We start from the raw sequence: 23,777 nt of genomic DNA, 5'->3' as shown, positions 1-23,777 counted from the left end.
GTATCATTTATGCATGTATATTTGTTTTAAATATTTACAGGGCTGTGCGACACAAAAACATTTACTGTTTTTGTTTTTGTGTATCGGTTTTTTTTATAATCGCGACACAGTCCCATTTACTTAATTTTTTCTCTTTGTTTATTGTGTATATTAATGTTTAAAAAAAAGTAAATAAACTATTTTGATTTGATTTATATATATATATATATATATATATATATATATATATATATATATATATATATATATATATATATATATATATATATATATATATATATATATATATATATATATATATATATATATATATATATATATATATATATATATATATATATATATGAACTAAAAGACAAACAATTGTCCAGTACTGGCAAAGATATTGAGACAGTTATCTAACAGTCATTTTAACTCAAAAATAGATTATGGATGTCATCTGTCGAAATCTGTATTCTCTTCCCGGAGAAACTATACCAAGATCCCATAAACCACAATAAATAAAATTTCTTATTTTGATAGTTCTAGTTTGCCTGTCCAGCAAGAGTATATGAAAATGACAATTGTCTGGAAAAATGACATTGTCATTCCAAAAATTCAAAAAAAAGTGTTCATTTTCAGACTACTGCTTTTATTGCAATGGCCAATGGTTCAAAGTTCAAAGTAACTTTATACTTTCTAAATAATCTGAAACACTATTTTAATTGAGTAAAATAGGTTGAATTTTAAAAAAATTAAGCATTTACAGAACAGTAGAGGAAAAACATTATATTAGGAACTCTTTTTGGATTTACTTTGTTTTATGCAAAAAATATAAGAAAAAATTGATATTTGGACACTGTTTGGCACCCCCTGTATCTTATACTCCTAATTGATACTAATTTAAACTGTCTTCAGACATTCTTTATTTTTCCAGAAAGAATATTAATAAAAATGAACTGATTTTATTAGTAAAGATACAGTAAATTTAATGGATAACAGCACATAAAAATAAAAAATAAAATTATTTCAAAGGGCTGAAATAGGCCAAAAAAATATTTTTTAACCCTTACCTGATATTTTACTTTTCCGGCATAATGTTCAACAATAAATGCTGCTTCTTTCTTCTGCGGTTTCTTGTAGAATTTATTGTCTTTATGTACAGAGTTAAATTTCTGAAGAAGAGTCTCGTTGGTCGCTCCAGGGAAACTAAAAAAAGAGGTACATTTGAACTACTTCCCAAATAACTGACTTATTTATTTTGTAATAAAACTTTTAGTAATATTTATGAAGTTTTTAAAGATAAAAAATCACTGAATAAAACAAGTGGTACAATTGAACTACTTTAAAAATGACATTTTTCCGAAAAAAGACTAGTCCGAAAAAGCAAAATAAGCGTTCGGTATTTAACGTTTTATGTAAAACTGGCTAGGTATTTTTACACAAATGAAGAAGGAAATTAAAGATAAAGGATTATACCGTATGATCGAAAAAAAATGGCGTCCAGTTGGCTGGGAAATGACGATCGATGACATTTCCCATATAAATTTACATATAAAATGACAGCGATCTTCATTTCATAGCCATCGTTGACGCCGTTTTTTCTCGATCATGCGGTACTATATCCGTATTGTAGCACATTTTTAGATAACTTCAAGATCAAACATCAACAGAATATTCCTTATGTTTGGACTAAATTTTCTCGAAAATAAAGACAATTTAAAATTCCGTTACAATACGGAAATAGACTGAAGTTTTGTGATTACAGTGATATATAATTTATATGGTTTTATAACAAATTGCTCGCTATTTTATGGCAAGTGCTGAACCTCTGCAAACTTTAATCAGGCCTTAATCAAAGCACGTGTGTTTGGAATTTTGGGTGTGGCTTAACACGACAGGATCGGGCCAAGCCTTAGGCAGACTTTTGAAATATAATATATATTTCCTTCGGCCACATACCCGCTTTACCCGACCCCCGAGAGCAACCCGAACAGAACAGCGTAATACTCTTAACAGGCATAGTAAATTTTCAGTCGAAATATTATTTCTGCTTGATTATTATTTCTTACAGGTACAGAAAAATAATTTTTAGAATGGCATAAAGCTAAGAATTTCAAACTTACTTGCACTGATCGTCGAGCAGACACAACAACCCATTCGGTTTCGCCTCGATCAACTGTAAACACCCTGTATTATCCATAAAATCGATATTCGTCCACCGGATGCCTTCCTTCCTGTATTCCTCTTGTTCATATTTAAAAACGTGCTGATTGAAATAATACTGCAAGTGTTCGTTGGCGTAGTTGATGCACAACTGTTCGAAACTATTGTTCAGGTCGAAATCCTCGAATCCAAAAATATCCAGGACGCCTATGGAGTTGCCTTGGTGTTCCCTCAAGGTGTCCTTTTTGGATAGGAGGGCGTGGTTGACCTGGAGAACGATCCAGTCGAAGAGAGCTCCGTAAAGACACTTGGCCATAGCGTCTCGACTTGCTATCGCATCTGGTAATCTAAAAGGAATAAAACAGATGCAAAATTTATCAGTAGCTAGTGAAGTTGAAACGAAATAATGTAAAGTTTACTACAAAAGTGTACGTAAAGTATGCGTATACCGGATGTTTTTCAAAATTGGCTGACTCCTATAACTTTTTAATTTTTGCAGACAAAAAATCGACAGTTTGTATGTGTATATGACATAAATCAGGGGATTGATTGGCGTATTCGATTATTTTCGGTCACATCCTAGAGGTGTGTAGTTCGTGAACGAACTAGTTCCAATGAACTATTCCAACCCCGGAATGAAAGGAACTAGTTCCTGGTTTCTCAAAGAACTAGTTCCTCAGGACCTATTCCGGGATCGAGACTGACCGATATAGAATAATATGGGACGGATCGGCTAGCGCGCGTAGCCCGATGGTAGACAGGAGTGGGGAGTGCCAGCCGTACGTTACCGGATCCGGACCTAGAGGAACTAAACTAAATAAGACTAGTTTACGTACGAACGGATCGGGCCAGCGCGATCGATGCTAGGCAGGAGTGGGGAGTGCCAGCCGTATGCCGTATGTTATCGGATCCGGACCTAAAGGAACTAGAGGAACTAAATAAAACACTAGTTTACGTATGGATCAGCCAGCGCGATTGATGTTAGGCAGGCGTGGGGAGTGCCAGCCGTATGTTATCGGATTCGGACATAGAGGAACTATTAAAAGACTAGTTCACGGGAATCTATTCAGTCGGCAGATCCGAGATATAATACAAGGCGACGACGATGGATTCGGCCTTGTCTATTGCCACAGCCGAGCGGGCGCGGCGTAATTACCACAGAAAATTGTCGTGGATACTGTTTTTGATTTTTAGCTTGTTTTTTAAATATTTTATGGGAATGTTTCACTTTAGGTCCCTAAAATTAAGAAATATCTTATAAAACGAAGTAGATATTCTGAATTTTTAGACAAAAACATAAAGCTTGACGTGAGGAAAAATGCAATTTTTCGTAAAATTTTTGTAATGTTTGCTCCAATTGATTTGTGATATAGTTTTTTAAATTCTGATTTGAGTATTTTTTATTTTTTTTTTTATCTGCAATAAAACTTATCTATATGTTTTTAACATACACAATTACACGGCTCGTTATATCTCCGTACATTATAAAAATTATACAGATCATAGGTACTGTGGATAGTTCTGACTGACAACGAAACGCATTAGCAGGCAAGGGGGATGTCAATGTTAGTCGGGAACTATTGTGAACTAAAGACGTAGTTCAAGGAACTATTCCTCTGGAGGAACTAAAACTAAGGAACTAGTTCCTCCCGAGGAACTAGAATTCCCACCTCTATCACATCCTCTTTCACTGGATCATTACAACTGTTGATTTATAAATTATACCCTCAGTATTTTTTTAGTTATTTGATAGAAAATGACATTCTAAATAGAATGACATATCATATATGTGACGTTTTCGCTTAAAAAAGGCTGTGTTTATAACGATAATTTGACTCGAAATTCAAAGTATGGTGGTATCAAATTATTCGTAAACGATTGTTTTTTCCAAATATAATGAGCCACACCCGTTCCATTGGAAAAAATTGAGTGATTACTAAAAATGCGATTGAAGAAAAACATTAGACTATCAAATGTATTTTTCTAAGGATCCTTGATTAAAAATTCGTAGTTTTAACACAGCCACTGAACTCTAGATTTAAGTTTAAAATACTATTTTTTAAGCGAAAATGTCGAAAGTTGATAATGATATGGCATTCTATTTAGAATGTAAAAGTAAAAAATTGTTGTAAAACAGAATAATCCCGTCAGTTCTTCAGACGATCTTTCTTTTAGACTCAATTTTTTTTTGAGGTTTTAAAAACTTTTTGGTCAATATGCATTTTTTTATCTACATGGAACAATAATTATCAAAAAATAGTATTATTGGTAGAATCGAAACTGAATATAAGATTTATAAAAAAAACGTAACAGGTGGCCGTTTCAGCTATAATTTACATAGTAAAATAAGTATATTGTAATTTTTTGTTCATCTTATATAAAAAATAACTTGATAAAAATCCACAAGGTAGAAAGAAAAAAACATTTTTTTCGCCTTACTTATTTACCTTACTAAAATATACAGGGTGTATTTCAGTAAAATTAATCCTAAAAGATTGAAATTTTAATTAAAATGGCCATGAAATTTACCAAAATACATAAAATACTTATAGTAAACGCCACGAATGTTTGGGAGTGATTCATCGGTCGCTACCATGTGAACTAATCTGTTCAAGATCACATAAAACTTAATTCCAGTGCCATGGTGTTTTTTTAGTCATATAACAATCAATATATAATCTGTTGTAATTTGTTGTTTTAACTGTCAAAGTCTTGTCAAAAAATATATTTGGTTATAAATATAAAATGGAATGCCCCATTGATCGCACTGCCAGCACACCAATGGACTGACGCACAAAAACGAATCAATCAAAGAAACGCGATATAGTATCGTCTTTGTCAATCACGCTAACATTTTAGAATAAGTAGGAGGAGCGCAAGCAGATGATTAGACCGGGCCTTTAAAAACCAACGTCTGCGGTAAAAATTTACGTTTTTAATGTAAAAATGATAGCGCGCGTGTCGATTCTAAATTCAAGTGATGAATCACTCCCAAACATTCGTGGCGTTTACTATACTAGTACCTTGTAACAAGTGTCCCAAAAAAATAGATATAAAAAATACTTAAAATATGTACCAACCTGTAGTTTATTACAAGCGTTTCGCCAGACGCCCTGGCTCTTTTCGTCGTCAAAGCCTGCATGAGCGTTTCCTGTTTCACTCTCAGCAGTTCAGAAATGAGACCGACAATCTCTGGATTCTTTACTCCAACGGCCTCATCGTGATGATACGCTGACTTTCTAGGCTGAAACTCCACATTTCCCAGCAGCAAAACAGCAGATAACACTGAAAATAACCGTCGCTGCTTTTCTGGAGTAAATCCTACCATTTCCATAGATTGTTTTAACCTAAAAGTACATTTTTTGACATTAAAAAGAAGATAAAAAAATTAAACGAAGGCTTTACCTAGAAAATTCGTAACTTTCATCCACATTATCTAATGGTGAACAGGATTTATTCAAGTAATAATATTTATCGGGCTTTTGCAAGTGTAGTAACTGTTTTTCTTGCTCGTTGGCGCCCTCTAGCAAGTAGTAGAATACGTGGTAATTCCTCTCATATCGTCCCTGACAGCATATCCTAGACTTTTCCAGGAGGTACTTTTGAACTACCGCGCCGTGTACCATGCCGTTTTCTTTGTAGTTCACTTGGATAAATTTACCGAAACGACTGTAAATAAATGGCAATAATTAGGTAAAAAAAAATAGGAAAAATATTAGGACAACGGTGTGTACCGGGTGTCCCACTAAGAATAGCTCTCGGCTGTATCTCGGAAAGTATTAGTTGTAGAGCTTGCGGAAAGAAATATTTATAACTAAAGAGAGTATAAGAAATTGATGAAAATTATTTTCAAGTTTGTATAGCATCCGCTAGAGGGCGCAACTGCTATGAAAAATAAGAAAATAGAATTTTTACAGAATTTTGCCCAGATAATGGATACTATAAATAATAGCTTTATAATCTTCAGTAAATTTTGGATTTTTTTTGTTAGAACCATTTTCCCCTATCTGCTAAAATAAAGTGGTGGGAGAAGGTTAGGTCTATCTTTATTTAAATATTAATAACTCCGGACTGGATGATCAGTAATCATAATAATAAGGTTTTGAACGTAGACGCTAGGGGGCGCTTTCTTACAATTTAACAAACATAGCGCGTTTTTTCAAAAAAGTTAAATACGATAGTATATGTAATTTTAGCTGCTAGTAAAGCTTAAAATGTCAGCAAAAACCGCATCTGGATATCTTCTTTCAAACCGAAGATATTAGCAAAATTATAATAAATACCAAAAAATATGCCCTTAATTACCTTATTTTTCCAACACAGTATCAGTAGCCCTCTTGATTATGCCCATTCTAACAAAAAAATAAGATAGAAACAGTTAGTTCATTTTAAAATCGACGAAATTCCAGAATATCATAATACCAATTAAGATATTAATAATAGTGAACAAGAAACGATGATTCAGTGAAGTCATGGTGGGCTTTGGAAAAAAGTTGCTTTTGACGTAATAGTATAAACGTCAAATTGTTATTAGATCAACATTTTGATAGTCTTCGCAGCGTTTTTTATCTTTTAATTGTTTTTTCAAAATGTCTTTATTATTTGAAGTAGTTGAAGTTGTTGACATTTTAAAAAAGCAATCAAAAGATAAAAAACTATCAAAATGTTGATCTAATAACGATTTGACGTTTATACTATTACGTCAAAAGCAACTTTTTTCCAAAGCCTACCATGGCTTCACTGAATCATCGTTTCTTGTTTACTGTTATTAATATTTTAGTATTAGATATCAATACATCTGGTATTATGGTATCAGTGGCAGATCTAAGCGTGGGCAAGGTGGGCACCTGTCCACGACGCTAGGCGCGAGGAGCGCCGCAGAGGCACCAAAATGTGTCCGAAATCAATAGGTAAAAACTCTAATCACGCACCGCATGCACACATGAGGTATGTTAGTAGTTTCTGCAAACATCATACCTACAAGTAAAATTTCGGCAGAGGGACGGCAAAATATAAGTATGTCCGAAACTAGTAGTAAAAACTCTAATCACCATGCAAACATCATACAATAAAATAGTAAAATTTAGATAGAAGACGCTACCTAGAGCGTGCGATATATTTTTTCATATTTTATTTTTTTTTGGGTGGGTGGTCTACTCATTTTTTGAATTGTGGGGCCCAAATTTTGTCTTTGCCCACGACGTATTTTACCCTAGATCCGCCACTGATGGTATTCTGGTATTTCGTCGATTCCAAAATAAACTAATTGTTTATATCTTATTTTTTTGATAGAATGGACATAATCAAGAGGGCTACTGATACCGTGTTGTAAAAATAAGGTAATTAAGGTTTTATTTTTTGGTTATTTATTATAATTTTGCTAATATTTTCGGTTTGAAAGAAGATATCAAGATGCTGTTTTCGCTGAATTTTTAAGCTTTTACTACTCTTTATTATCAGCTAAAATTACAGATACTGTCGTATTTAATTTGTTTGAAAAAACGCGCTATGTCTGTTAAATTGTAAGAAAGCGCCCCCTAGCGTCTAAGTTCAAAACCTTATTATTATTATTTTTATGGTGTAATATAGAGTAAGAAACGCTCTTTTAAACGAGCCCTAGTTTGTTGGATTCTGATTATCCAGTCCGGAGTTATTAATATTTAAATAAAGATAGATCTAACCTTCCCCCACCCCTTTATTTTAGCAGATAGGGGAAATGGTTCTAACAAAAAAGATCCAAAATTTACTGAAGATTATGAAGCTATTATTTGTAGTACATCGTATCTAGGCAAAATTTCCTAAAAACTCCATTTTGCTATTTTCCATAGCAGTTACGCCCTCTAGCGACCTGTCGGGTCGCAGTCTTTTTAGACTCGGTTGACGCAGCTTATGTTGCGCCAGGACCTGGATGTATTTATAAAAGATAGAATTGTTAGGGTATACTTACTGGGATTAAATAAACAGCTAGATACAAAAAATAAATCGTTCCTTCATTTTAAACGTCAGGCGCGGCCTCAGATGCCTACCCTGACAAGCCGCCACTGTTCCCAAAAATGTATTGTTTTTCGTCGATAATTTGAGTGTTTTTTTTATTAAAAAAATTAACATTAATTTTTATCAATAAAAAATTAACAATTTAATATTAAAAAACCACGGCGTCATGTGCTGTACGCAGTTGTAGTAGCAGGAAAGGTACCGACTCAAACAAACTCACTGGAATAACATTTGACAGGTAGGATAAACTATGCACAGGCCTGTAACATAGCTACTACAAAATTATCAATAGAAAATTAAAAAATTAGTGGATTAATATTACATTAGCGCACGGCAAATTTTAATCATGTTTGCTTTCATTATTTGAAATTTACGTAACCCGGTCCTGATGAAGTAGTTCACTTTGCTCCGCCCCCAGGCCCCGTTTTATTTACGGAAATATGAAATATGTATTATAGCGCCTCCCCTATCTTTTTTCTCCATGGTTCTATCTAATAAAACCTTACCTAGAATTATTATTGTGCGCCGTCTTGGCATTCCCGAACGCCTCCAGAACAGGACCGGCACTCAATATAGTCTGTTCCACGCCGCTCCCATGAGAACCTTTCTGACTGAGCGCCGTCAAATGGTGCAACAAGAAATTCGTGCTCTCCGTCTTGCCCGAGCCGCTCTCACCACTGATCACTATACACTGGTTCTTTCTGTCTTTGAGCATGCAATGGTAGGCGGTATCCGCCACGGCGAAGATATGGGGTGGCAAGTTGGGTCCCAGCCGTCGATTCTGGTACAGTTTGACGTACTTGGGATTGTAGATGGGGTAGAACTTGAAGGGGTTCAGCGCTATGAGGATGGAGCCGACGTAGGTGTAGATGTGACCGGCTACAAATCGAGCCCTCAAGTTGTCGAGGAGAGTCTGCTCGTTGAGGTCGGGTAGTTGGCAAAGGTCGGGGTATTCCCGATCTTTCGGCTGATAGAGAAATCTGTAAACCAACAACGTTTATCATGAATATTTTCTAAAATGGTATAGTAGTGGAGTGCTTTAAGCCCTTATGAGATACAAACTTCGGAATTCATTTACTGTGAACGAATGTTTATAAAACTTTTTGCATTGTATTGTTAATAGGATATATTACAAAGTTTACCTATTTAAATTCGTAAAGTGCCGTAACTTTGTTTATAAAACAAGATTATCGTTATATTAACACACAATTTTTTTTATCAGTATACAGGGTGATTCAAATATTTTCGAATTTTTAAAAGAGATGATATGGTATATTTTTTAGCTCAATGGATTTACCATTAAATTCCGACTCCAAAAATACTATAATGTCACGTTCTACCAAGTGGTTTTTAAAATACGATCATTTTTAAAATAAATTTTCCGCTATACCAGGTGCGTTTCAAAAATGGCTCACCCCCATATAACTTTTTATTTTTTCAGATAAAAAAACGATATTTTGTATATTAGTAAAAGACATAAATTAGGATTGATTCAATTATTTTTGGTCACTTCCTGTTTCACCGGAATAATAATAAATAATAAAAAGTAGGTAGGCAGTTCTTTTAGTTTCGAAGTAAAGGAATTTTTTCAATTTTTTTTTATCTCAAAACCTGCGACTTTGACTGATTTTGATGTTATTACAAAAACTGTAATTTTGGAGTTACGATTTTTTTAAATTTTTAACCCCCTCCCATACGCCCTTACCAATCCCCCCCCCCCCAACCTTTTTATACAGGTTGTTAATTTGTTTATTACTCGCGGCAAGAGCTTTATCAAATATGGCAACCTCGGCCCGCTCGTCGAGAGACGACGCGACGGGACGAAATGTAGGCAGTGTTGTCATTCTGTTCCCCAATAAGTAACCGTCCAGTTAACACTCTGTATAATCAAATCTAGTTTTTATATAAAAAAATAAAAAAGTTATAGGGGTGAGCCACTTGTGAGACACACCCGGTAGAGCTCTCTCAAAATTCTAAAATCAAAGTGTCTTCTCCAAAATTCTGCCTACTAAAGCCTATTTTATTTTTTATTTGTTTGTTATATCAAGTGCAAGTCACTAAATATTGTATTTTTCTCCACTATGTCAAATAAAAAACCCTATATTATGTATCATAAACGAACATAGTTTTGTTTAATCTGGCTGTTTTATTAGTAATCTAAATTTCCTCGTTATCAGTGGCTCTATTGAAAGATTATTTTTTTTAATTAATAATTACTGGAGCTTGAAAAATCTCTTGTTATTGGATCTCGTGGAAAGAGTAATAATAATATACACTCAACAAAACATATTATTTCCTGTGTAATGAGGTGTAAATCAATTAATTATAAATAAATAGAAAGTTCAAATAAATCAAGAATTAATTCTGAAAAATAGAATTTGTATATAAAAGATAATAGAAAAAAGGACTTGTAATTAATGCAACAATAACATAAAAAATTAATATTACGAAATACTTTTAGAAAAAAAAAACATTATAATAGCTCAGCTATTAGGATATCTAGGGATTACAATATTATCCACATTTTTTATTATGCTGGATTATGTATTTACATTGTAAATCTATCATACAAAAAAAATAATACTTCAAAATATAGTAATTTTCCCCTGAGTATCCTTATAAAACATACTCATCTTAAATTCTACCTATTTTTAAATACAAGAAATTAGAATGGTAATATTTTATTTGAATTTAAAAGTGCATATTTTGGATTTGCATATTTGTTTCTCTCAAATATATTTGGTTTCTCTGTATTCCCTCGCTAGATAGACTTTCTCTTACAGTGTCATATTCTATACAGAGTGTAGGCTACAGTTTTTTTGTAGGCTGATTGTTCTATTTATGAAAATATTTTTATTCAAATAAATAAAGCAGTAATCCAGTACTTATGTCAAAAATGACAAGCTTTAGAAAAAAAACGGAGGACACTATCTCATTAAGGATGTGATTATCTACAACTTTTATCTGAAAACTTTTTGTCTAAAATAGCTTATAATAGAATTAGGGACAATTTTTAAAATAGCCGAAATTTGTTTTTTTCGAAATATCTAGTAAGCCATGAACTTTTTCAAAAATCTGAAAGGCTCATATTTGAGAGGTCGAAAGTAAGAGTGGGATAAAATTTTGTTCAAAGCAAAAGTGGGTTTAAATTTTCTCTAAGATCAAAAATAGCATATACATCACAACTTTGGGCAAAAGTGAATCGAATATTAATCAGCGCAAAAATGGTTCGACAAAATATTCAGGGCAAAAAAGCTATAAAATATTAACCCGTTTTTGCGCTAAGAAAATAATACGTAGATTCGATAGACGATAAGAAAATGGTTCTTTTACCTCTGCGCGCTGCCGTATTTATGTACTATCGAAGGGACGTTTTTATAATACTATTGAGTATTGAGTGCTGTTTCACATGGAGCGGACGTGCGGACCATCGTGGACCATTGTGTGTATTTTAAGAATTGACGGAGTACTTTCACCTGTAGATCGCCCATTGGTTGAACAAGTACCATGAGTATTGAATGTATGAATACTTTCACATAGGCGCGGATGATCCGTCGAAGAAGGGATCGACGGATGGCTGTTGGAAAAATCATACGGGCGGACCATCCGCGCCCATGTCAAAATACTCATACAAGCTCATAGTACCTCTTCAATAAACGGACGGTCCGCGCGGACGCCGGACGGCCCGCTCCATGTGAAACGGCACAACAGGGACGATCAGCGCGGACGGTTTGAGCGAATGCTCCGCTCCGTGTAAAACTGCACTTCATACTAAATTTTATTTCGTGTTTTTGCACCTATTTTAGTGTGTTGTTTATCTTTCTTGTCTATGGTGTTGTTCAGTATGGCAAAGCATCTCTAGCAGAGCTGCAAGCTCACAGAAAACTTTTTAGTGACTGAAGCAATCATTTTAGTGACTTAAGTCATTTGATTTTAAGTCGATAAATCAAATGACTTAAGTCATTTCATTTATTTCGAAAGATGACTTAAAATACTTAAATCTTTTTTTAACGACTTAAGTTATTTTAAAAAAGATTTAAATCTTTTAAAAGATACAATATGACCGAAAAAAGAACGGCGTCAGCGATGACTATGAAATGAAGTTCGCTGTCATTTTATATGTAAAATTATATGGGGAATGTCATTGATGTTTATTTCCAAGCCAACTGGATGCCGTTTTTTTTATCATACGGTATATACCTATTGATATAGTAATTATTTATATTTTTTTTGCTTCACACTGCTGTACTGCTGTTTATATAATTTTTTGTGTTTCACACATTTTTATACCTATAAGATAATGAGTTTGATATTACAAAACACAGTATTTTAGTTATAGGAAAATATAAAAGCCTAACGGCTCGGAAATTTTCAAAAGTGAAGAATATAATTATACAAAAATTATTTCCATTGTCTAGATGTGCACTTCCGAATATAACTTGTTTAGTTTATATCTGGTCGGCACTTTTGACTTCGGCACGCGCTTTGATATCACACACGGACCGCCGCCGCCGATGCCATTTGAAGAAAAATATATTTCATAGAAAAATTAAATTACTCCCTCTTTTTATGCGATTTTTCGAAAAGAAAATGCGGACTGGGACCACATACGTATTTGCATTGATTGTGTCCGCACGTGTAATACGGAAGAATATAATATTTTTATACTTTTTATGGGGCGGAGTCACAACGCCCCCCCCACCCTTACCCCCCCAGCTATAACGTTGTAAAAATCAATTCATAGAACTGATTTTATGCCCTTAGCAATTTAAATACACTAAAAAGAAAAAAAAAATTCTTTAAAATTTTTATTATGAACTTTTATAACGTCATTACATAATTTTATATTATATAAAAGCTTGTAGCGAGATTTGAGTGTACAGTTGTACGACAACTTTATCTTGTAATTCCTTTTCTAGTGGTGTATCATAAGACAAACTTTCAAAATGAGACAGGGTAGACACAGGTTTTAGATTGTCATGTATATTGTATATACTTAAAGTAAAGTTGTCGTACCAGGTTTTTTATGAGTGCAACTGTACACTCAAATCTCGCGACAAGATTTAATATAATATTAAAATTATGTAATGACGTTATAAAGTTCATAATAAAATTTTTAAAGAAAAAAGTTTTTTTTTTGTATTTAAATAAAAGCTTGTTTTTAAAAAAAGTTCTTTTTCTTAAAATTTATTTTTACTTTTTAGTTATGCTGGTTTTTCTTAAATAACTTTCTATGGGCATCCTAATAATATGTATATCGATTTTCATTAACAAAGGAGAACTTAAAAAAAAACGACAGCTGTCAAATTTGACAGTTCAAATGTGAGACAAATAAAACGAAAACCGACTATGGGGTAGGGGGCATCCAATATATTGATTTTTATCAAAATCGGACAACTTTGAAATTTTTTTGGACAGCTGTCAATTCTGACAGCTGAATTTTTTCTTCTTTCTTCATTTTAGCCCATGGCCATCCTATATATATATATATATATATATATATATATATATATATATATATATATATATATATATATATATATATATATATATATATATATTCGATTATATATATAAATATATATATTATTATGTCGATTTTTATCAACATCGGTTCACTTCGAAATTTTGACATGTCATTAAACTGTCATTTTTTCAAGATAGCCGCCCACATATTTTTTTTCATATGTATATACCCACAATATACCTATATTATAATAAATTTTTTTATAATAGAATTTTAAAAAATCAAAAACCTCAAAAAATGGCGCCATTTTGGCCGCCATTTTAACAGCTGTCAAAAATTCTGGTCATGCCTTGTAAAAAATGTATAATTTCCTACAATCAAAGGAAGTGGTTCTAATTTAGCTTACAAGATTTGCCCCGAACAAACATACATACAAAGCAAGTTAAATAAAAGCTTATAAAAGTTGATTTTTACACTACTTGTTGCATATGGTGCAAATGTTATTTTGTATAGAAAACTAGAGGAACATGAATAAACTGACTGGCAAATACGCAAACAGATTTTTTTATCTAATATTAATTTAACGATTTTTCTTCGGACAAAAAAGGAATATTTTTAATCTTAGAGTAAAAGTGGCATATAATTATAACCCATTTTTACGGTAAAGTTTCTTTCTCTCATTTTTGCTCTCATTGCTACTTAAACCGCTTTTGCCCTCTGAAAAACGCAAACCGTTTTTGCCGAGAGTAAAATTTTAACCCACTTTTGCTATCAGCCTCTCATTTATGACCCCACAAAACTGCAATTCTTTCCCCATTTAACCGAGTCTGTATCTCCAGTAGTTTCCGAGATACCTATAGAGAGAACATCGTAGGAAACTCACCCTGTATAAACAAATTCTCACCTGTGAAAATAGTCTTTAATCAACTGTGGATCCATGACAAACTGATCTCTCCAAGCATGATCGATAATTTTCTCCCTAAGGTAGAATCTGTATGACGTTTTGTCGGGCGTATTTTTCGGCCACAGCATCATCAACTGAACTGGACTCTCCTGATTCGAGAGGCTGCGTTCTTTGCATTCCTGGCCAAAATCATCTCCAATAACCTATTCAAAACAACAAAAATATTATAATAATCCTCATCTAACCATCTTATTTGATAAGATATTAAACCAGTTTTTCAATCTCATTTTTTATAATTTGGTTCATTTCCAAAATTAGTTCTAGCTCAACTTCCGTTTAGCTGAAATCAGTTATATAAGAAATATTTGTTTTTAGTATTATTGGGAAGCCTTTCCAAATAAAAAGTCACGGAATTTTTTCTGCGGAAATACATAATTTTCAGTTTTGCAAGTTTAGAATAGCTGAAACCAGTTACATGAAAACATGTTTCTGTTTTTCATTCTAGACATTTTTCTGAGCATAATTAAGATACCATTTTCATTTATTAATAAAATATAGCAAGTTTAAAACTACACTAGCAATCTAACAATCGAAACACGCTATAAGCTGTTTTGTTGTGATCTTAGGTTGTGATACTGTTTTTTTTTTAATAATTTTAATACAAATTTGATTGCTGTGGGTTCAAAATTTTCATATTTTCACATTTTTACTAATATTTCTTAAAATTAATTTTACTATAATCTTTTCAAAAATGAAAACGATGAATTTCAGCAAAGAATTTCTTGCCATTTATGTTTAGAATTACGTTTAGAACGTAAAACAGAAAGATGTATTTATACCCATCTGGACATCTAAACTGTGTGGTCTGGATTTTAACGTGTAAAACAGTGATGTAGACAGCTTAATGGAAAATCAAATGTATTAAAAAGAGATAAAAGTTGGGTTGATACATTTCTTCTATGCGGTATTGTCGGATTTTGCATCGGAATTTCAAACCGCACAAGTAGGCGTTTATGATAAATGTTGCATGTAGTGTTGGAACTTTATTTTTTACAATTAGTTACTGATTTTACTACAGCTGTAATAGATTACATTTAGCTTAGATATATTATCTTCATTTCAGTTGTATGCATGAAAGTTTTTAAATCAGTTTATCTTTTTCTACACACGTAAAAACCGGCAACACTGCATGCCGCTTTTTATCGTGTCTCTCTGTCCGCCAACCGTTCATTTATATTTATCTCTGTCGCATGCATTAAAATATAGACCACGCAGTTTCAATGACCAGATATTAGAGATTATAGAATGTTTAGGAAGGGAGTTAATCACCGCGACCTTATAGATCTATTGTGTGTTCCCCTTTCTTGAGTTATAACTCATCATACAGTCTCAGGACTTTAACAAAAGCCAGTATCTGAGACGGCTCCACAGAGGCCAGCTCTCCATCCTTCCACATCAGACGTACCAAGGTTCATGGCACGAATGGTCGTCGTCTCGGTGCACTCAGTGATAAGGTATTTCCCCATTTTCCCCACAAAATCTGCATTCGCCGTTGTTTCTCAGTTTCAGCCTACTGAGGTGTTCGTTGAGGAGACAGTGTCCTGTTAGTAGTGATGTTAATATTTCAGAAATTTTTGATTGTTGCAGGAAATTTCCGAAACTTTCGGAAATTTATAAAATTTTAAAATTTTACATATTTTTTGTTGATACAATAAAAGAATAAATTAGATAGACATTTGATACCAACATGTAAGTGAAAAAAAAACAATAAACATAATATTAGTTAAAAAAACAAAAAAGCACGAAATATAAATTTAAAAAAAGGTAAAACACAAATAACTGAATACCGTGCTGGTCCCATCTTCATAGGGTATTATAGTAGTAGTAGTACTGTCTTCGTCAGTTTCTATTTCCAAATCAGATATATTTGATGTATCATCTGCTTCTGATTCTGAAGGATGGACCTCTACCTCTACGGCTTCGAGTGGTTCTGGAGGAGTTTCATGTTGTTGAATATCATGCTCCATATCCACTTTTTGTTTTTGTAGTACTAATTTATTGTTATGAGCTACGAACATTATTTGGCCTCTTTGTGCAGTTAAGCGATTCCTTTTTTTAGTATGGATAAAACTGTAAGTACTGAAACTTCTCTCAGTGGCTGCAGATGACGTTGGTAAAGACAGTAGAGCAACAGCTAAATATTTCAACTGAGTATTTTTACACATTACTTGCAACCAACTTAGACAGTCTACATTTTTAACTGACATCCAAACGTAGTCGAGAGCCCATAAACCCGATGTGACGCAATAATTTGTTACATCTGTAAAAATGGCTTCTTTATTATTGACAAACTGAGGATGTTTGTTGTTGATAAATTCCACAGTATTCTTCATTGTTAAGGTGCTCTCCCAGGAAACAGAGAGGTCCAAGAGATTCGCGACAAAATGCATTGGTTTAAGAGCCATACGTTTTCTATTTTGTAAGGCGGCGAAGCATTCTTTTTCTTCTGATTTAAGAATAGGCACTTTCGTTAAATTTTTGCTCAATGTGTTGAATTTTGAAAAGATATTTCTTGCAAAATTCACATTTTTGCGAATATTCGCGATTTTGGGACAGAATATTTCGGAAATTTCTGAAATTTCCTGCAAAATTCGAATGGAAATATTCGCTACCAACACCACTACCTGTTAGACAGTTCTTCTCTAAAGTTAACACTATTTTATTCATGTAAATGACATATCTCCGCAAGAAGTTTTTTGTGTACTTATGTTTAGAAAAGAGTTTAGAATGTAAACCTGGAACATGTTTCCATGTAACGCTGAGTTCAGTTATTCTAAAGTTGGAAAAAAGAAAATGATGCATTTCTGCAGAGAATGTTTTATAAATTTGTGTTTGAAGAGGCTTCCATTTTTCGTTAACGATGTTTTACTTAATAAGTTTTTATTAAACAGGTTTTTTTTAACATTATGTGTAGACTGTAGACAGAGATAAGTGTAAAATAAAATAATCAAACTTATTTTTGTTAAAATTTTGGTAAATATCAAGTTGCACCTAGAATTATTAAAAAATAAAGTTTTTATACAAAATGTAACTAGATACTGTAACAGATACTTCTCATAAAATAAACAACTACAACTAGACAAAAAATGTATAAAAACAGACTAGATTTATTTTTTAACCAGAACATTTAAAAAAATAATCCAGTTATTATACAATTTGTATTCTATACTGGGTAGGTATTATAAGAAGCTAAATGCCCTTGTCCTAAAAATCCTGTTATTATACAAGTATTTATTTTATGTTAAGTATTATAAGAACAAGCTCTATGCTTGCTCCAAAAGGCTTTATTCTTTAGTAATCCTAATCTTCTCATCTTATTGTTTCTTCGAATGAATGCACTAAGTACTACAATGATCTATTTATATAGACACTTGCGTATTGATTTTTAATACAATAAACTCACCTCCGTAAGCTCGTAGGATGCATTTTCATTTAGTGACAATCTTTCCACAATACAGGCTACTATCTCTTCTGATGTAGTCTGTTTGCTGGCCTCCACGCTAAGAGCCTCATAGAGACTACTTAGGGCTCCCACATAGACCTGAGTTAATTGTGTTTTAGTAATTGTAATTAGACTGTTTTTTACTGAAATGTACCTGTAAAATGTATCTGTTGTTCTCCATTGCGGGCATCATTATTGACAATCCTTATGCTTAAAATGTATGTGGTTTTCTTCGAACAACATTTTCACACCTGAATTGTCGAGACTGGTCCATTTTTATTTATGATTTTCGTTTTTTCGACCTTGTTTATTTTGACAATATTATATAGCATCTGGCGTAGTATATTTCAACAAACTGTAAAATAAATGTTTGGCTAGGAAAATAATAATTACGTCATATCATGATGAATTTTTGCCAAAATACAAGTTATAAAATTAAATGTGGCTTGGATAAATAGGTAGCAGATGATGATAATTCATAAACAGATTTTATAAAACTGAATACTTTAACCTAACATTTAAAGAAGAACTATGGAAGCCTTGAGCAAAATATATAATTATATTAAATAATGTAGTATACAAAAAAGACAATAGAATTTACCAAAGATTTTCCCACTATTTATGATAACACTATTATTGGAAATTAGTTAACTCAAGTGTGTACTGTCATGGTAATTTTAAACTACAAATATTATCCTGCAGCAAAATAAATATATATTCCATCTGTACAAAGAAACTTCAAACTGTAAACTGCAACAACTATTCCATTAATAACAATTTTATTTAATTATATAGTAAGGTATAATTGCTCCTGAACCACAATCAAAGAATAGGTATCATTGCCCTGAAAACTGCAAACCTCTGTTGGGTACATACCAAAAAGAAACTTTGTCAGCAAAACACGAACGTTGCAGTTGCAATCGGAGCCTTTGAATGCACTCTATCGTTTTTTTTTTCTTGTTGCCACCAAATCTGCTATTTTAAGATTCGTAAGACAACAAGCGAAGGGTCGATTCACGGGGGAGAAATGTCAGATTGGGGTCACATGTTGCTTCTTCGGCCCAAAAGCGAGAATAAAAGTACGATTATTTCGCCTGTACGCTTTGCAATTGGGAACGGCGAAAATTTAATTGGAATTAATTAAGAATATAACTTCAGTCTCCGCCAGCAGGATGCGAAACATTGGCAATAAACAAGTGAAATACATCCACATAGCAGTTTCCGAACCCGCCCATACAGCGCGAACTGTTACTTCAACACGGCAAAATCGCGTCCCATATTTGGGTTTCGATCGATCTAGACGCGCAAATAGACGACGGAAGCTTGGAATCGTTCTATTTCAGGTCCACGGGCCACTTTCCGCGAAAGGAACACCACAACTACCATTTTTTATTTATGTAAAATCTCAACCGACATTACAACTAACGACAGACCATAGGATGCGGAATATCAACTTATCAAGGCCACCCAACGTTGCCACATCGAAATCCTCATATCTATTTCTACTGCATTTTTAAATATAAAATAAATTCAGAATTTTTTTTTCATATATGGTTTGCTGATGAAAAAGGGTAGCAAAATAGCTAAATAATTTGAACTATTGCTTAAAGTATAATAATACTCTCAAATAATTCTATAGAGATATAGATTGAGAACTGCACCCTAAATAAGACTGCACCGTTTTATTTTTATTTTATGGTTAATCTACTTATCTTTTTAAAATATATAAATTATTGCTCTACAGTTAATAGTAAAAAGACGTTATCTACATCCATAATAATAATAAATATATAAGAATTTAAATTCATATAATTTTGAAATACTGCTTGATAGGTTTCCCTAAACGCTTAATTAAATTTATATTTTTAATATTTAATAATTTAAGTTAAGTAATATCTTAAAAGGCCTATGCCTCTTTAAAATAATATACATGATAAAAAAGCAAAAGGTAAAGAAATAAGAAAACGTTTTTCTACACATTGTCATATTTTTTAATTTATTATTTATCATAATAAAAATAATGTCCTATTACTTAAAACAAAGTCCCAATATACTGTTCTCAAAAGATAGAATTAATTCTTAATTATTACCTTATTACTTAATTTTCTAATGTTCTTTTTAATCTAAACAAAGTCTAATAATATAATGAAAATTCAGAGGAAAATTAACATCTTAAAGAAAAAAGCAATTCGATTTGGCAACTATGCGACTATGTCACGTGGCCTATTGACATATTTGACGATTGCGTAGTTTGCGCGCTAAATATGAATCTTTCGTGAATCTTTCTTTTCTGCATCAAAAAGTAAAGAAGTGTATGGTAAGTTATTAATTAGCTTTGTTAATTAGGTCATATTTATATTGAAAAAGGGAGGGCAGTTCTTAAAATGTACTGGCAATTCGCTATTTTAAACTAACTTAATATTATCAATCTGAATAAAACTTACTTAATTTGTATTGTCCAAATTAAAGAAAAAACTGATCTTTTTCTACCGTTTTCTAATTCTATTACATCTTGACATGATTATTTATCTTACCATAATGAAATTTAACTTTTCATTCATAATGAGACTTTACACAAATAATATCACTTTGTTGTAATTATTTGATCTAGGAAATTATTAGTCAACTGTGAGTAATTCATAATTTTTTTCTCTAAAGAATGAATCGAAATAATTTTGAATAGTGCAGGTTTACATGTTAGATATTTTATATCTAATCTATTTAATACTGTTTAAATTTCGATAAAATGTGGAATTATTGAAAGATATATTTATTTTCACAATAATTTTTTATTTAAAAAGATAAATTGGTAAATAGCATCAGCGTTTATACATAAATATTTATTTACAGTTTCTCAGATAGTAACAAGTAACGCATACAAAAAAAAATATGTACAAATATACACTTCGTTAAGTTGTTAACAATAAATATAATATACAGAGGAACAAAAATTGAAATTTATACTATTTTTTATTATCTTTTTCTTTTTGTACTTATATAAGCTAAAATATCTCTTCTCATCACATTGGTGTCATCATCCAATAAAATGTCTTTTTTTATCTTATTATCTGTTTTATCATTCGTTTTGTTCAAAGTTTTTGTTGATAATTTCACTGAATTTATTATTGGTAAAGGAATGTTGTTTATAGATGGTTTATCTTCATCGCCTTTTGAATTTTGGCCTAAATTTATAAACAAAGGTGCAGTATTGTTATTAGCATTTGTTGTATTAATTTTCTGTTCCACATTCTTCACAGGTTTTGGAATTTCTTCAATTTTGTGCGGCAGAATATTTTTTGCTTTCGATGAATTTATTGATTCGGAGTTGACTTTTACTTGATTTTTTAAAAGTATGTTTTCAATTTTAAGCGCGTTGACATTTATTTCTTTATTCTCCGGTGGTCTTTCTTCAGAATTTACTTTTTCTTTTACATCCTTTTCTAATTTGGCAACGATTTTTTCATTTTCTTTTACATCGCTACTGATTTTTTCTATAGCTTTTAACGCTATACTCTCTATTTCTTTTACCGCTTTCATTTTTTCTTCATTTACCTTTTGCTGGTTCTGCTCTTGAATTACTTCAATCAATTTCTTCTGTTGCTTCACAATTTCTTCCTGTACTTCGTTCTGTTTTTGAATAGTATCTAATATAATTTTGTGTTCTTCTAAATGAGAATCTTCCTGTTTCTGTTCTTCAACTTGTAATTTCATTTCAGTTTCATCCTTTTTGATTGCTTCAATATCAACTTCATCGTTTTTAGACTGATTCTTTATATTACTTTCAATTTCAACAGGACCAAGCTTAATTATTTCTTCAACTTTCACCACCTCCGGTATTGGTTTAATTTCCTCTTGTTCTGCAACCTTCTCAGGTTCTTGCGGTTCAATTGGTTCAGGAGGTTCATGCCTTATATCCAAACTTCTCTCAGTTATTATTTTAATGGTTTCAATTTTGGATTGATTAATTTTTTCATTGACAGCACCTTCAGCAGACTTCAAGGGTTTATTTATTAAGTCCATATCATCCTTTTTCAAATTGCTTATTGGATTTTCAATAATTTTAAGCACGTCTTTCTTTTCAGTTATGGGATTTACTGTTGTAGAAAACGACTCAATTTTATCTAACCTATTGAAATTCTCAAATGTTCCCAAGATCATGAGTATAAAACCAATAGCAAAAATAAACTTAGCCAACAGCCTTTCATTAGTATTTTTGGTAGAAATGTAAATAAAACACAAAACTGGAAAAAGTACACAAACAGCAATACCAATAGTAGACCCAATAAGTCCAAGTACTAGTTCAATATTTGGTATCATTATACCCACGAGTAATGAGATACAAATTATAGCTATTGTAATGCCCTTAAATCTGCCTTCAGGAATGTAATTACTTGTACTCTCATGCAAGGAATGTACGTCTCTATATATCAACGAATGTACACTAGCTCGACAAGGAAAAACTACCAAAGGAAAGCTAAATGCAACAGATAAAACAAAACCAAGCTTTAGAACGTTTGTCAATGTAGATGGTTCAAAACTCATAAGGATATTTCCAGTAAAACTCTTATGGGCAAAAGCAATGTATCCAAACAAACCTACACAAAAATAAACCGCTGTACAAATATTAATGGCGTTTTTAACAACATGGTTCATTTGATCGAGTGTAGGATTATGAACAGCTTGATAGATTTCAAACAGCTGACTCTGGCATGATAAAGCCATAGAAAAAATTGGTAGGCATTGTATTATTCCGGCAGGTCTCCAAAATTCTACCTTATTTATCCAGTCCCCTGTAAAAATATGTGGCATTGCTTCAATACTAATCTTCAGCACAAAACAAAAATAGAATCCGATTGTAGCTTTTGAGACTCCATGTAAACTATCAACATTTCTTAGAAGCCCTAAAGGTAAAATACAAAGAACTGCTAGTGCTACTAGAATAACTGTTCTCATTGTATTATCCATATCTCGACCAGTTAACTCGGATATAAATTCTGGCCCCAAATCACCCATAACTACAAAGAAGGCTATGCACGTGCCAATAAGGAAACCGATCATTCCAACATCAATGGCAAATTTTCCTAAACTTCCAAATATGTGATATGCTAAATACTCAAAGGTTTTTCTTCTGGACATTATTGCTGACTTGATCAGGAAATGGCAGGTTAATCGTGTTATCAAATTACTCAGTAACAGCATTATTAGAGACAATAATATTCCGGTTTGCTTGAAACAATACGGCATTGCCAAAATGCTTACGCCGATAATACTGTTGGCAAGGGTCACTATATAACCAGTGTGATAATCCATTGTAGTTTTGGTGATTACATTTCTGACTCAAACTGATTTTGTTAAATACACGTCCTTTTTTCAGAAAATAACTTTAAAACTAAATTTTTTTGAGACATAAACAAACGAAAATTATAACCTATAAAAATTGACAGTTGATAGACGAAGGACGAAGACCTCAGATTAATATTAATTAAGTAGTACCTCAGAGTATAAAAAACTAAAGGAAATACAAGTGATCTATGGACTGGAAGAATGGAAGTTATTTCTTCATGAAATATGAAATGTATATTTTATGGTATATTTGTCCTCCATTCACGCAGTTGTGCAGCGCTGAACTGTTCAAGAACGCGATACTCTCACTGTGCTCTCACTCCATTCAATTGAGTTATAAAGTTCAGAACTGTTCCACGCCATGGAGGCACCAGGCTATCGCGCACAGCTCCTTTCAGAACGGTTCTCGAGTAGCCCACGGC

At 32.4% G+C, this 23,777-nt stretch overlaps 2 protein-coding genes across 5 annotated transcripts in view; both read right to left on the bottom strand.

Moving 5' to 3' along the window:
* The window catches only part of LOC115883678 (unconventional myosin-IXa-like), a 56,723-nt gene extending 36,082 nt beyond the window's left edge, over positions 1 to 20,641 (bottom strand). For 3 of the 4 annotated variants that reach the window (XM_030902059.1, XM_030902061.1, XM_030902063.1), the window contains exons 1-9: positions 18,889 to 19,451; positions 18,167 to 18,367; positions 17,974 to 18,111; positions 14,511 to 14,713; positions 8,646 to 9,119; positions 5,551 to 5,814; positions 5,226 to 5,492; positions 2,106 to 2,492; positions 1,053 to 1,188 (exon numbers count right to left, since the gene is read on the bottom strand). In XM_030902059.1, the coding sequence (XP_030757919.1) occupies positions 1,053 to 1,188; positions 2,106 to 2,492; positions 5,226 to 5,492; positions 5,551 to 5,814; positions 8,646 to 9,119; positions 14,511 to 14,713; positions 17,974 to 18,111; positions 18,167 to 18,205 (1,908 nt within the window). In that variant the 5' untranslated portion in view covers positions 18,206 to 18,367; positions 18,889 to 19,451. Of the gene's footprint in view, positions 1 to 1,052; positions 1,189 to 2,105; positions 2,493 to 5,225; positions 5,493 to 5,550; positions 5,815 to 8,645; positions 9,120 to 14,510; positions 14,714 to 17,973; positions 18,112 to 18,166; positions 18,368 to 18,888; positions 19,452 to 20,456 lie in introns of those variants that run through there. The other variant, XM_030902060.1, reaches the window with a different exon arrangement.
* A 210-nt stretch (positions 20,642 to 20,851) lies between these two features.
* On the bottom strand, positions 20,852 to 23,467 carry LOC115883684 (putative sodium-coupled neutral amino acid transporter 10). The gene has a single exon (XM_030902070.1). It carries the CDS (start codon positions 23,320 to 23,322, stop codon positions 20,986 to 20,988), a length of 2,337 nt encoding a protein of 778 aa, XP_030757930.1. The 5' UTR covers positions 23,323 to 23,467; the 3' UTR covers positions 20,852 to 20,985.
* Between the last annotated feature and the right edge of the window lie 310 nt (positions 23,468 to 23,777).

The sequence above is a fragment of the Sitophilus oryzae genome, unplaced genomic scaffold, assembly GCF_002938485.1.
Source record: "Sitophilus oryzae breed Bouriz unplaced genomic scaffold, Soryzae_2.0 scaffold_1974_pilon_pilon, whole genome shotgun sequence".
NCBI classification, from domain to species: Eukaryota; Metazoa; Arthropoda; class Insecta; order Coleoptera; family Curculionidae; genus Sitophilus; species Sitophilus oryzae.
This window is presented reverse-complemented; position numbering and strand designations above follow the sequence as displayed.